This window comes from Dromiciops gliroides, chromosome 6, assembly GCF_019393635.1.
Source record: "Dromiciops gliroides isolate mDroGli1 chromosome 6, mDroGli1.pri, whole genome shotgun sequence".
NCBI classification, from domain to species: Eukaryota; Metazoa; Chordata; class Mammalia; order Microbiotheria; family Microbiotheriidae; genus Dromiciops; species Dromiciops gliroides.
Genome location: NC_057866.1, coordinates 79,045,543 through 79,061,163, shown reverse-complemented (window position 1 = coordinate 79,061,163; position 15,621 = coordinate 79,045,543). Strand labels below are relative to the sequence as shown.

General features: G+C 38.3%; 1 protein-coding gene across 15 annotated transcripts in view; it reads right to left on the bottom strand.

Annotated features, from left to right (window-relative positions):
- Nucleotides 1–4,643: 4,643 nt before the first annotated feature.
- PROM1 (prominin 1) overlaps nt 4,644–15,621 on the bottom strand; it is a 168,343-nt gene continuing 157,365 nt past the window's right edge. For 10 of the 15 annotated variants that reach the window (XM_043972684.1, XM_043972682.1, XM_043972687.1 and 7 more), the window contains 5 exons: nt 13,599–13,714; nt 12,946–12,969; nt 12,472–12,540; nt 7,090–7,129; nt 4,644–5,986 (listed from right to left, as the gene is read on the bottom strand). In XM_043972684.1, coding sequence (XP_043828619.1) covers nt 7,111–7,129; nt 12,472–12,540; nt 12,946–12,969; nt 13,599–13,714 — 228 coding nt within the window. In that variant the 3' untranslated portion in view covers nt 4,644–5,986; nt 7,090–7,110. Of the gene's footprint in view, nt 5,987–7,089; nt 7,130–12,471; nt 13,289–13,598; nt 13,715–15,621 lie in introns of all 15 variants that reach the window. The other 5 variants (XM_043972694.1, XM_043972695.1, XM_043972696.1 and 2 more) reach the window with 3 other exon arrangements.

Sequence of the window (15,621 nt, the reverse complement as noted above, 5' to 3'; positions counted from 1 at the left end):
TAAATTACATTTGTTTCATGGTTTTTTTGTGTGTGTGCTCTCCATTTACAATATTGTAGATGTCTATTACATATATGTGCATACATGTAAACACATAATATATACATATGTTTTTATTCAGTAATTTTTCAGTTGTGTCCAATTCTCTGTGACCTCATTTGGGGTTTTCTTGGAAAAGATACTGGACTGGTTTGCCATTTCTTTCTCCAACTCATTTTGCAGATAAGGAAACTGAGGCAAACAGGGGAAAGTGACTTGTTCAGGGGCACACAGCTAGTAAGTGTCTGAGGCCGAATTTGAATTCAGGAAGATAAGTATTTCTGACTCCAGGCTTAGCTTTTGATGCACTGTGCCACCTAGCTGGTCTCTATATATGTGTCTACCCTGCTCTCTACATATATGTACATACATACACATACATACAACTCAGATCCTAGTTCTGCTTATGCCACTCATCGGCTCTTTTTCCCATTCTTTGAATTGATTTGCATTGCTTCTTCTTGTGTAGTAATATTCTCTCATACAAATATGCCACAATTTGCATCCCCTTTCACCAACTGATTGGCATCTACTTGGTTTCCAGTTCTTTTCCTACCACAAAACAGTACGACTATACATACTTTGGTTTATATTGGACACTTCTGTCTGTCTTTAACCTTTCTGTCATCTACACCTAACAGTGAGTTCTTTGGGTCCAAATATATGGACATTCATCAGCCCACTGACTGTACCAATGTACCTTTTTTTCCCCAAGCTTCAGCTACTCTATTGGAGAGCAATTACTTGACTATTTTCTTGGTCTTTTATTCATTCCTGCTATGAGGATGTCTTTGATGAAAAACTTCTAGGGGATAAAGGTCATCACCATGCAGCTCGCCTTAAGCATCATCTAGCCAAGGCTTTCTTGAACTTTTCCCACTTGTGATCCTTTTTTTATTGCTGGGGAAATTTTTATGCAACCCAGGTGTAGAAGTATATAAAATAGGTATACATAATCTTTTATTATTGCCAAATTTTTTGTGACCCCCCCACCCCCATATCGGGTCATGACTCACAGTCTAAGACACTAGGATCTAGCCCAAACACATACTACATATCTAACATAACTGTGTTGGCACTTACAACAATCTCATTTTTGCTAGATTTTAGTCTCCTAGCCAAATCGTTTCTGTTTCTTATCACAGGGTAGCTAGGTAGCAGAGTGGTTAGTTAGAGTGCTGGGCCTGGAGCTAGGAAGACCTAAGTTCAAATCTGATCTCAGACATTTATTAGCACTTTGACCATGGGCAAGTTACTTAAGCCCATTTGCCTCAGTTTCCTCATCTGTAATACGGCCTATGGTAAACCACTCTAGTATCTTTGCCCAAAAAGAGTTGGACACAATTATAATGATTAAACATTTCTCATCCTGTTATTGGACAATTCCATCATTATTGACCTTTGTCTGCCATTAAATACCTACCATAATTTAGCCTCAACCAACCTGTTGAGAGTCTGAGCACACTGACAAAGAGGAAATGCCCACAGGAGCACACAGTTGTTGGCAGTTTGCAGTTATTCCACAGGTTTATTTGAGAGGCATTGATGCTGATGTCTGAGGAATAGTGGAAATTAGAATTACAAGGGACCTTAGAGGTCAACTTTTGGAACCATTCTGTATTTACAGATGAGGAGGTTGAGAACCGGGGAGAGTGACTTGATCCATGTGGAGCCCTGATCCTGACTCCGAATCCAGCTCTTTCCTACATTCCGAGCTTCATGGAAACCTGAACATAGTATGCACTCAATACATTTCAACCGTCCAGATTGTGCAGATGGTAACATTCACATACACTTTTAGATTTTATTTTGAAAATAAAAATTAGCCAGGCATGGTGGTGCATAGATAATTCCTGCTGCTGGAGAGGGTGAGGCTGGCAGATTGCTTGAGCTCAAGAGTTCTGAGCTGTAGTAGGGCTAAAACTAATTAGGCATTCACACTAAGACAGGAATTAATGTGGTGAGGCCCTTTGTGGTGGAGCCTCCAGAAAGCTGTTTAAGGAGAACTGAAACAGCCCAGGTGAGAAATGGAGCAGGTCAAAGCTTCTGTTTCTGTGCCAGTCAGCAGTGGGATTTGGCCCATGAGTAGCCACTGCTCTTCTAGGATAGGTGAGGCATACTGAGTCTTTCAAAAAAATGTGAGAAATTAGACCAGGAATACCTTAAGATGAGGTAAGACAGAGTTAAAAAGCAGCTTTCCATTGCCTTGTATATACATTTGAAAATAAAGGCTTCAGATGAATCAATACATCACCACCTCAGGGTCAATACCTCTATCTCCAATTTCCAATTCTTGTTTTTCAAATTCAGAACCACTGTTTTTGAACCACTGGGCAATCAAATAAAATATCTGTCATCTTGGGCCACGACTACATTTATCATATCAATTTGGGGACAGTGTCATCCACAAAAAACAACCAGGACTCTGCTGCTGGTTGATTTAGCAAACAATGATTTCCCACATTATTTTGTTTCTCCTGTCACCAAATAAACTGTCCAAAGATTGAATCTACCCTAGGCTCCACCTGAATGATTATACATTTCAAATTAGGATACGATTTAAATATTTTTAACTTTGGGGTTATAAACTGTTAGCATGTAGCTATTATGTGTAGTATAATCTTGGTCTTCCAATGGGGATAAATTACTGTAAAGAACCTGACCCTAAAAACTTCTCAAGTCAAACAGCTTGACTTGAATACACCATTTTACAATTTTTAAAAACGGAGTTGGAAAAACCTGGTTTGGAATTCGTACAATTTGTTTTCCACTCCAAGCCTGCGAATCTATGCTAGCTTATGTGGTTTGGTAATGACAGGAGGCTGAGATGCAAAGAGGGAAGCCTGCTCACCCAAATGACAAATGTGGTAGCTTTTCTTAAACACCTACGGTCCAAACCATATAGACCTGTCTCTTTGCCCATATATGGCTTCGTAATTTCTTGAGCATTTTTATCAGTCTCCTCCTGGCATCCCATTCCACTTGGGAATAGCTTGAATTGGATGTTTTCCTTAGATCAAGCTAAAATTTGTCCCTCTCACTCCCACACATTAGTCTTAATTCTGCCGTCTGGGGGACCAGGAGTTCAATCTCACTTTTACATGACTACTCTTCAAATCCTTCAAGACAGCAATTAGGTGCCAGCCAAGGTCCCTCCAATTCTTTTCATGGGCTAAGGAGTGAGAAGGGCTGGTGACTCTGCACAACCCTGCCTCACTTAAATCCAATTCACTTCAAGTCATGGTGACAGGGCTCTCTCTGTGCCCCCCCTTCCCCCCAATGTCATGGTCTTCTTGGAGAGCAAAGGACAAACAATCATCCGATTCTTATATGGCAGGATTCTCTAGTCAGTTTTTTCGACATTTCGATCCTTTGAACACTACAGCTTGTCAAAGTCCTATCTAAAATATGCTGCCCAGAGTGGAACAGAAACATACAGAGGTAAAATATGAACAAGGCAAAGTAAAAATAAAGATTGCTTTTATTACAATTTATTATTTTTAGCTTTTAAAAAGAATTTGGAGTTCCAAATTATCCTTCCCCCGGTCTCCCCACCCACTGAGAAAGCAAGCAATATGTTATCAATTATACTTATCAAATCATGGAAAATATATTTCCATTTTAGCCACGTTGCCCAAAAAAAAAAAAAAAAAACCCGGACCAATTCACTGTGCCTTTTTTTTTTTAAGGTTGTCTAACCACAATATTGATTTTTTTTAGCTGTTGTCAGACTGTTAGCACCTTACCGATAGATTATTTCATTCATTGTATTTGTATCTCTAGTGCCTAGCACCGTGCCTGGCTGCACCGATACCTAATCAATACGGGTTGCCTGACATTAAGCTTGTATTCCACTGAGGCTTCAGAGTCTTTTTCATAGGAAGTATTATCTAGTCATGTCTTTTATCCTGGATTTAACAGTTGGCTTTTTTTAACCCAAGGGTAGGATTTTCTATTCAATGGGATTCAATTTCATCTCATTAAGATTCAGTCCATTGTTTTGGCCTGATGAGATGTGTTTTGGATTTTATTATCCAACCTATTAGCATCCCTCCCAAAGTGATCTTTGCCAGTTTGAAAAGCAAGTCATTCCTAACTTCACCTCCGGAACTAATAATCGTGCTGAAGAGTAGAAAAGGGCCAAGAACAGATCGCTGGATGTCCCACTATTAGGACTAAATGCTAAAAAAGGCACCATCTTATTCATTCTTTGAAAAAAATATTTATTGGGGACAGCTAGGTGGTACAGTGGATAAAGCACCGGCCCTGGATTCAGGAGGAAATGAGTTCAAATCCATTCTCAGACACTTGACACTTACTAGCTGTATGACCTTGGGAAACTCATTTAACCCTCATTGCCCCACCCCCCAAAAGTATATATTTTGGATTTGCTTATATGTATATGTTGTTTCTCCCTAGCGAAATGTATTCCTTGAACTCAAATTTTCCATATCAGGAACACAGTAGGGACTTGATAATGTATGTCATATTGAAAAAAATAAGTTTTCACATACAAAGCTTGATATCATACCACCAGATCCACAACACCCCCAACCCCAAACCCTGGCACCATGAATAAAAACAACTTCCATCCACAAACCAAGTAGGGCATATTGTTTTTATTGGAATGAGTTGGGGACATCATTTTTCAAGTGAAAATACAAATTCTTTAAAACCTGACATTTTGAGTAACTTTATACATGTGCTACATTTTGCCTATTTGAAATTCTGCCTTTTCTGACCCGATGGGGGAGTAATCTAGTAGAAAAAAATTCACAGCAAACAATTATTATGTGCTTTCACATACTTGTTAGGATCTCTTTTCAAAGAATTATTTATCATATAAACAGAAAAAACAACAACACAGGGGTTCTGGAAAATAGTACTCTTCCAGAATCGTGTCTGTCTGAAAACTGTGACCATTTCCCAGATGGCCTCATTTTAATAGAGGAATTATCTGAAAACCACAGGAATTATTTTTGTGGTCAAATAGTTCTGAATATCTCGAATCCATCCCAAGCATCATCCCCCTTCACCCTCAAGAGACATAGCTTCAGTCTTTTTTCTCCCAGATTCACAAATCAGAAAAAATAAATTTAAATCCCCCTAGAGTTGACACTTATTAAAAACCATTCCAGTTTCCAGCTAACTGAAGAAACCAAGCACCCTATATATTTTTAAATGTTTTTTTTTCAAATTACTATGAAGAATCAATCTGATTCTCACACTTGTCTTCTGTGTATTCTTTTCAAAATGATCTTAATGGATCATTTAAAGAGTAGAAGAAATACCCTGTAGGTGGCATGTGGGCCCAAAATGACAGACTGTAGAATTCACAGACATACTTTATTAAGAAATGGATTCTTTAACAGCACCAACAATCAACACCGATCATGCTGGTTTATGCTCATTTTGAAAGTAAATGACTCAATACTAAAATTTTTTTTTTTTAAAACACTCATAAGACTGTGGTAACAAAAGGTATATATACAAAATTACTGCATATAAAATGTATTTTAAATGTAAACGTTGTCAGTTTAATGCATTTCCCATATAATAAAATGGAACATTTATACATGGGCACTTGTTCCCTGAAAAATAACATTAAACAGAGCCAGTATACAGATATGGGTGGTTTTGAGATAGAAACCCAGTGTAAAAAAGTAAAAACCAAAAACTAACATCTGCCCCCCACCCCCATAACATTTAAAATCCAGTGGCATTAGCCTTGAACAGTGGTCAACCAGAGAAATGTGCTGGTGATAGAGCTCCAGTCAGGAACTGCACCATCCATTAGCTCATATCATAGCACCCCATAATCATATGGTCCCTTGATTTAAAGCTGTGTTACTAGGAAACCATTAAAAACCATAATGGATTTGAAAGGTGCTTGTAGGTTGGAATATAGGTAGAATTCTATGTTCTCTTCCATGTAAGTATCTTGAGGCTGGAAATTAAGGGTCATACAATAACTTAAGAAACATTTAAAGTCATCAAAATCAGATCAATGCAAAAAATTAGTAATTCAGAATCCTAAGCAAACCCCTGACATGAATATATAATGGAGCTGTAACTAGCAATTATGTTATCTAGGGTAAACAGCATGAAACATGCTAGCGAATCACCTCTGCAATTCATGACATGAAAACAACACAAAAATAATTAAACAGGTCTTATTTATAGAGGCTTCTACACTGCTGAGGACATTCGTTAAATTTTTATGCCTTCTCTATTTCACTGATGTGGTATAAAACCACAGTGCAGGATTTGTAAGGAAAGGGAGCTTCACCCGTGATTTTACTGGTACAAGGAATTCTCAGTAGGATCTATGCAGGTTGGCACCTTCTATGAAACTAATACTCTTAGAGGGTTTCCTAAAGCAGTAATGTCAAACCCAAATAGAAATGGGGGCCATTAAATGGTATATAAGGATCCCTGCAGGCCACACACTGACTTGGTTTTAAAATGTAGTATTATCTACACTTAATTCCATTTTAACTTATTTTGTTAAACATTTCCAAATTATATTTTTTTCCATGGGGGGGGGGGTCGGCATGGGGCAATGTGGGTTAAGAGACTTGCCCAGGGTCACACAGCTAGTAAGTATCAAGTGTCTGAGGCCACATTTGAACTCAGGTCCTCCTGAATCCAGGGCCGGTGCTTTATTCATTGCTCCACCTAGCTGCCCCTCCCAATTACATTTTAATCTGATTCAAGCTAGAGATCCACTCAGGAATGCTGTAGGCCACAAGTGTGTCTGACACCTCCGGCCTAATGCACTGAGACCCTAAAAAACTTGTCCAAGGTTTCAGTAAGTATGTATCAAAGGCAGGACGAAAACTCGAGCAATTCCAGGCTCGAAGGTCAACTCTCTATCCACTATGTTGCAATTATCTCAATCTGCCCTGGGTGTACGTGATGTTTAACAAGCTGGTTGATTTAAAGGGGTAAAATTCCTATCACAATTCATTATATGTGGCAAAGTTCTTAAAACTAAAAATTGATTCTGTCGTAGTCACAAATTATTTTGTGTAGAAACTTCTAGCTTACCTCATCCAATTTCAGTATCCTCTACCACTGTTCCATGGCACTAAAAAAAGAGAAGAAAGATGTAACACTCTTGGAAAGATAAAGCATTATGGGAACCAGTGTAGTAATGAGGAAGAGAAGGCTTTGAGGATAAAGTGACCCCATGAATATTGGTAGCAAGCATTATGGGAACCAGTATAGTAATGAAGAAGAGAAGGCTTTGAGGATAAAGTGACCCCATGAATATTGGTAGCAAAGCAAAGTTTCCAAAATGTTTAAGTCCTAATGGCATCCTTAGAAGAAATTCATGGAAGTAAAACAGTGCCATTTAAATCAGTGGTTCCCACATAATGGCCTGCAAACACTTTCCTTGGGCTTTTGTGATGATGACCCAAAAGGCTGGGGATAAAAATCCTTTAATAGCAACTTGGACAGCAAAGAATTCCCCAATTATAGTACAAATCTATTTTTACTCCGTGAAAATAAGAATGTGCCTCCTTTTGTAGCTTATAATTATGACTGTATAATGTAAAATTTAACATGAAGCTTTTGGGGACAGAAGTCATCACTAGATATTGTGAGCACTTAATACATTTAAAAGAATATTATGAGTAGGATATTGAATTGCCCCAGAGGAATTCAACTCATTGTTGAAAGGGGTTTGTAGAACAACAAATGTTAGGAACCAATGATCTAAATGCTTCTAGCATGTTTATTAAAAGTACTTAAGAAAAACTACCAAGAAATTTTCTTTAAAAATCAATGAAGTAAAAGCATTAGCAAATATAGAAAAATTAAGTTTCCTTCAAGAGTACACGTAGGGAAAATGTAAAGTAGCAAAAGTAATAAAAAAGGAAGGGAAGCCAGGAATGACTTGTTCCCCAAGAGGATTGCTGGGTTTTCTCCCCTATCTCTCTGACAGAAAAGTTCATTTTAGTATATGCTTTATTACAAACAAGACCTGTGCTTGAAATAAAACTAATACTTAATTTCTATTTTACAGCTTTATAGTCATGCAAATTATGGTTGTCTGTAGTAAATCTGTCCTACTAATGCATCTCGCAGCTCAAAAACAATGAAAAGTCTCCTTTTCCCTGTCACTTATAAGTAAACTGTTCTAAAAATGTAACTTATGAAAAATCTCTCAAATCTGTTTTTCCTCTTGACCGAAGTCAAGTTTATATGTAAACCATATATTTATATATTAGTTATGTGATAAAATAATGGAATTTAGCAGATGCCCAGGGGTCCCACCTGATTGATTTAGTATTGTTTGAATTGGGTGAGAATGAGAAACTGACTAAGTACCTACTTGGGGATGATTAGAGTGTAGCCACACCTTGCAGGCCCTGAGTGACATGTTGGTGTACTACTGACATCACTGAGGACTACTTTCAGCCAACCACCTTGAAGGACCTCCCCTTTGGGGGAGGGAAAGAAAAAGTAGAAAGGAGAATGCTGAGTCTGAGAAGCTCTCTTTTCCTGTTGGTGAGCTTCAGGAGCAGACTGGAGAGGGACTGCACAGCTGACTCCCATTGAAACTAAGGACCCCCAGGTGGTAAGTTATTAAGAACGAGGCCAGCTCTTCTAGTTAGCTGAACTGGAAGCAATTTAAGGGTTTGACTCAGTCTTTGCTAGAGCCAGGGAGCTTATCCATTTTTCTCTTCCCCTATTCCCTTGTCCCTGGCTTTATTAACTTCACCTTTGTTATAAATTTTAATTCCCATTAATAAAACCTGGTTTGTTTGTGGAAAAGAGGCTGTTAATCTACTTCCTTATTAGCCTGGGAGAAATAACTAAAAAAGGAAGTTTAGAAGGGGGGAAACTTTGGACCTAGAGGTCTCTCAATTATTTTCTGAATCCAATTAACCACCCAATTAACTCCCCATAATAAATTTAGCCCTTACAGTTACATAGACACACATAAATATGTACAGACATATGTTTGTATGTATGTGTATATATGATATACATACACTATATATTTTTTCTATCTTTCTTTCTCACCAGATTCCTTTTTTTTGTTATCCCTATAATCTAATAAATTCTTTATATTACCACCTATTTATGGACCCCAGAACTACAAGGTAACAAAAGAGCCTTTTCAAAAAACCTGGAAAATTCCAATCCCAGGTGAACATGGGCAGCAAATAAGAACCCTGATGCCAAGAACTCCTCTCTTCAATTTGTAAACCAATTGTATTCTTCAGTGACTGGAATGCACTTCCTGGCTCAGCTGACCAATTGGCAGATTAGATGTAGCTAGGTGGTTGGTGCAGTGGACTGACCATTGGGCCTGGAGTCTGAAGATGTGAGTTTATAATTGGCCCCAGATACTTACTAGCTGTGTGACCCTGGGCAGGTTATTTAACCTCTGTCTGGTTTAGTTTCTTCAACTACAAAATGAGAATAATAACAACCCATGTACCAGGATTATTACGAAGATCAAATGAGGTAATATTTGTCAAGCATAACAGCTGACACATTATAAGTGCTAATCATTACATGTTGCTCCTCTTCTCTCTCAAGTTTAAATTATCTGGATAGTTCCTCCTTAAAAGAAATAGTCTTAACGCTGCTTTCCTCAAACCTCTGTGTTTCAGGTAGAAGTAACATCCTCTCTCATTTGGGTAAAATCTCCTATTCAAATATGAGCTTGGCTTCGGCAGACACATTTTCTTGTTCTGCTTGAAGTCATTATGAACAAAGAGAGCCATGCCCAACTTTTTACAATTAATTTAGGCAGAGTGTGAAAGTGAGTTCACAGAAATATAAGCTAAATTTAATAAAAAGAATAGCTTCCCCTTACATTGTACTTTTCACTATTATGGTTACCACAACTTTGCATACAATACCTCAAATGACCCTCACAAAAACCTGTGAGGAAGGTGCTACCACCATTTTGTAGATGAGGAAACCAACAGTCAGTACGATTAGGTGACTTGGCTAGGGTCACTGTTAGATTCTGGGATTCAATCTGAGGTCCTCCTGATTCCAAGCCTAGTTCTCTATCCACTATACTACCCTTCCTCACATTTGCACAGAGCATTATGGGCATGGTTTTCCTTTTGTGAAATAAAATACCACCTTGAGTCTCCTATGTTTGATTTACTCTACTGCACAGACTCAGTTCCTCACCAGGGACAAATTAAAGTTACTGAGAAACTATGTATTCAAGAGAGGGGGAAATCCAACTCCCTGCTCCCTGCAAGCCTCCACCATGGCCCATAAAACTGAAGATTCCATTCATAGCCAGCAAGATATACCGCTAGCTTCATGGTATAAATCCAAAACAAGTTTCCATAACTCAACATGTGATAGTATTTCTGTCAAATTTAACGTGACTTGGTAAGCGCAACCTGCTTCCTGTAAGTATGTTTTTCTTTAAAGGAGTCAAGTCTTTTCCTCCCAACCCTGAAGACTTTGTTACCAAATGTTTTCCTGTATGTGATATGTATCTATCTCTTAAAAACAATTATCATAACCCCTTGGAAAGATCCCAGAAGAATGAGCATCCAAAAGCAAGTATTTAGGCCCATGTTCTTCATTTCCTCAGTCCTGCTATGCATCGTACTCTTCTTAGGGCAGAAACCTAGGGTATATGGACTCCCCAAAGGCTCTATGGATAGTTTTCAAGGGGCGTGTGAACCTGAATGGGAAAATAATGACATCTTTATTTTTGCTAAATTCTTTTTTTTTGGTTTGTTTTTTTGCGGGGCAATGAGGGTTAAGAGACTTGCCCAGGGTCACACAGCTAGTAAGTGTCAAGTGTCTGAGGCCAGATTTGAACTCAGGTCCTCCTGAATCCAGGGCTGGTGCTTTGTCCACTGTGCCACCTAGCTGCCCCATTTTTGCTAACTTCTAAGTGAAATTTACCATTCCTTCAATTATTTAACAACATCTATCTCAGAAGGGCTTCACCACAATGCCAAAGGGATCTATCATCATCATCACATCAACAACAACAACAACAAAACAATTAAGAATTGCTGTCTTAGAGGAAGTCGCATAAGAGGGTGGCTAGAACTGCTGATGTTATGGACATTCATCTTCAGATTGCTTCCTTCCTTTGAATATGGTTCTACGTGGATAAAGAATCCATGTGGCAAACTAAAAGTGCCCATATGATGGATGAGATCTCATTTTCTATGGATGACCATGGTCAGAAAGTAAATTGTATTTCAATGACTCCAAAGCTCAATGGATTTCACAACTTGATTTGTGCTGGAGGAAAGTGAAGAAATTACTTAAATTTTCATGGGTGGGACTTGCTATTAGGATGAGAGAAAAAAATATATATATATATATTTTTTTTTTGGTTATAACAAAAAATTCTTCAAGATTATTCAAGAAGAGAAGAGTATCCAGGGCCCAATATGTTCTCTTCTTCTCTCTTTTTTTTTGGGGGGGAGGGCGGTAAATGAGGGTTAAGTGACTTGCCCAGGGTCACACAGCTAGTAAGTGTCAAGTGTCTGAAGCTGAATTTGAACTCAGGTCCTCCTGAATCCAGGGCTGGTGCTTTATCCACTATGCCACCGAGCTGCCCCCCAATATGTTCTCTTTTAAAGAAAACTAGGGAGAGATTGTCAACACCATGGGACAGAAAGGATAACACTATGTTTCTCTCACTGGAACCATCTGTGATCTCAATGAGTGGTATAATGATACTAATTACTCTATCTTCTTACCCAAGTAGCATCATTATGATTAAGAGGTATGTGCTACATTTCAACATAGCTTATTAAGCAATAAAAATGAAGTATGCTTTCTGTGCCATTGCTAATGAAAATGTACCTCTGTTGCTATTATTATTGCAATTACTACTAGTTCCTAAATAACTGGGTAAAAGTTAAAGGGTTTCTAGCTTTCTAGCTCATTGCTCATGAATGTTTGCTTACACATGTTCAACATTATACAAAATGCATTTAAAGACTTTTCTTTCAGAAGTCTCCAGTGGAGCATGTTTTGCATTATCTGCCTATCTCCGTTGACAAAGCAATACAAAACAAACTCCCCAAAGGTCTACTTTATAAACTCAATAAGCCTTATTAGTACAATGTGATTCAGTGACCACGGGATAATAAAACTCCAAACAACATAAAACATGTGCATGCACTTAATCATCAAGGGCCTTTCACCTGCTCTACAAGGCAATTTTAAGATAACTTTAGTGATAAACTTACAAAATTATTCAGATTTTTTTAACACACCAAAATACTTGAAATCATCACCAAATCTAACAGAGTGTAAGGTATGATCTCAAAGACCAAACACTTAAAGAGGTGCCATGCAAAATAATTAAAAACAAAAGTGATTTTATACATGCAGAAAATGCAATTAAAGGATTAATATAGTACACAAAGCGAGGACTATAAGGCATGCAGTTTCAGGGTTTTGTGTTACCTTGTCATAACAGGATTGTGAAGACCATATAAATGATCTTTATGATAACCATAATTACCATTTTCCATACTGTAACAAAATAAATATACCAAAAAAAAAAGACTTATGTTATTGCTAAGATGAAGAAGTGACAACATGGGTTACAAAGGCAATGTAAATGACAATGGAGACTATACAAAAACAAGCTAATGTTGACACAGCCAGTAAAAAGGTCAACTCAAATTCTGTAATCTTTAGAAACCACCACCAAACATTCTAAACAACTACTTTTGTACATTAAATATATAGATATCATCGAGATGCATATAAATCTGTTTTTAAGAGGCTTTACATTTACTTTATTTTCATCTGGACCTGTTTTTATCACAGACCTGTTTCTTATTAATGAAAGGTCCAGCATGGAGTAACATAACCCCCCCCATACCCACTTTATGAAAAGATTTGAAATAAATACTGTTAAAAAAAAAGTCTTACTTTTTCATGGGTAAAGTTTCAACACTAAAAGATATAAAACAAAGAGGGAAACAATTATTTAAAAAAAATACTCATGAAGGCAACAGCTGCTTTCCCATATTTCCTTTCTACTATAGTAGAATGGATGTACCAAAGGATGTGCAAACTTGGGGAGAAACAGGCCAGGAAGCACAATGAGTGAAATTAAAAAAACAAACAGAGTATATAAGTTCATGGGACAGTGAGGCAAAAACCAAAACCAAAAAACACAGAAACAAACCAAAAACCCCATACATATGGCTGAAAGAAAACTAGTAAAAACAGTTATCATAAAGTAAAATGCCAAGTCCCTGAGACAGAAGAACTGTAAATAAGAAATAGAAGACTGGTTAAATAAAGAAAGCAAGGAAGTTAAGGAGAAGGTAATTAAGACAAGGACCACTAGAACAAAGGAATATTTAGTTCAACTGTTAACATTTCATGTATGGGAGGTAACTGTTATTAAGAGTAAGCCCTAGCTACACATGGTATTCAGTTCTGTTTTTATGACAAAGCAAGGAAAGTATAATCTCTAAGTAATTGAAATTACTTGGGATGAAGTAATGGGGAGGCTTTGGGGAAATCTCCATTTTAATGACAGCCCCTTCGTTCTTCCTAAAAGTCCTAATACTCACTCATCATAGACATCTTCTGAATCCATTCGACGATAAAATTTGGATAGCTTTACAGCAAAAATTAAAGCAGGAACCAAAAACATCGTGGCACCTCCCAAGCCAAACCAGAATGCGTTCTGGAAGACAACAACAAGGTATTGGTCTATGCGATGGGAAAGTGCAGAATGATTTCAGAGCACAGCAATTAGTCTAGTTTCCCTGCATGTAGAATATTACAGGTGGTGATGTAAAACTGAAGTTAGCTATCATTTAAATAGAGTAATGAAAGAACACTAGATTGTTATCAAAGGTGCTAGGTTCAAATCTGAACTCTGTTACTCAATACCTGGGTAACCTTGGGCAAGTCTGTGCCCTCCTCTGGGAGTAGGGAGAACTTGGTTCTCTTTCTGATTCTAATACTAGTTTGTGTGCAAGTCAGTTAATTGCTATCTGCCTCAGTTTCCCCATCTATCTAATTCATTCTTTCCTCTCTACTTAGACAGCTCTGATCTAGGCTCTCATCATCCTTTGCCTGAACTACTGAAATAGCTTTCTATCTGGTCGCCCTGCCTCGAGTAGCTCTCTACTCCAATCCATCCGCCACTCAACTGTCAAACGTGATTTTTCAAACGTCTAGGTCAGACCACATCACCCCATTATCCTAGCCTGCCCCCTGTTGACTCCCATGCTCAACGAGTTTCAGAGGTTTTCAGTTACCTCTAAGACTAAATATCAAATGCTCTTTGACACTGTAAGCGTTTCATTAACCAGGCCCATTCCTACCTTTCCAACCTTCTTATATCTTACTCCCTTCCATGAACTCTATGATTCAGTAACACTGACTTTCCTTTCCTTGAACATTAAACTACAACTCACATCTCCACGGCTTTGCCCTAACTACCCCCACCCCATTGCCTCACCACCACCTCCTTTGCTGACATCCTCCAAGCCTCAGCTTAAATCCCAATTTATGCAGGGAGTCTTTTCCTAGTCTTCTCAGTTGTGAATGCCTTCTCCTTTTAAATTACCTTCATATCCTCTGTGAGTAGCTTTCAGGTGCCTCATTATTAAGTAGTTGTGTCTATCAAAAACATACGATGCATATATCTTGCATGCACCTAGTTATTTACACATTGTTCCCCTATTACAATTACAATCCTTGAGAGCAGGTACTGTGGTTCCACCCTCCCCCTTTTCTTCTATCTCCAACAAAGAGCCTGGCACAAAAGAAATGCTTGTCAAGTCACCATTAAATAGGCAAGGCATTTGCACTACCTACCTCCAAATTTTATGGGGAAGGTAAAAGTGCTGTAGAAATATGACCTTGTTATAACTGAGTCTCAGATTCTGAATAAACTTTCTAGACCATTCAGGCCTAATCTCCAATTCCAAGTCGGACTCTACTGTCCCACCTCTGATGGGTGGCTATCCAACCAATGCTTGGACATTGCAACAAAGCACCACCTCACCAAAAGGTTCATCCTGTTCTTGGCAGCTTTAACTAGTAGAATGTTCTTGAACAGAAAGCTTTCTCCTTGTAATTTACACCCCTAAGCCTCAGTTGGGGACTCTCTGGAACTAATCCCTCTTCTTCATACAATGGTTCCCCCTCTCCCCCCCAAACTCAAAGTCCCAAAATTTCTCTTTTTTGGGTCTCATGTGCCCAGTATCTTTAAATGAGCCTCACGTGATGGTCTCTGTTCCCCATAATATTCTGGTCATTTCCTCCCCATGTGCAGCAGTTTTTCAATGTCCTTCCTTAAAATGATGAGCCCAGAATGGAAAACAAGTGTCCAGATGTGGTCTGACCAGGGTAGAGGACACTGGGCCCACTATCTCCCCTTTTCTGGGTATCATTCATTGATGAGCACAGCCTAAGATCCCGTGAGCTTTCTGTGGCAGCCACCTGACACAGTCAATTCACAATGGGGTTACAGCCAACCAAAACTCTCAGGCCTTTTCATAAGACATCACAAGTCTCCCATCCTGTAGAGCTGGTGTTTCTTCTGCCTCTGACACTTATTTCCATTCCATCTTTTTTTTT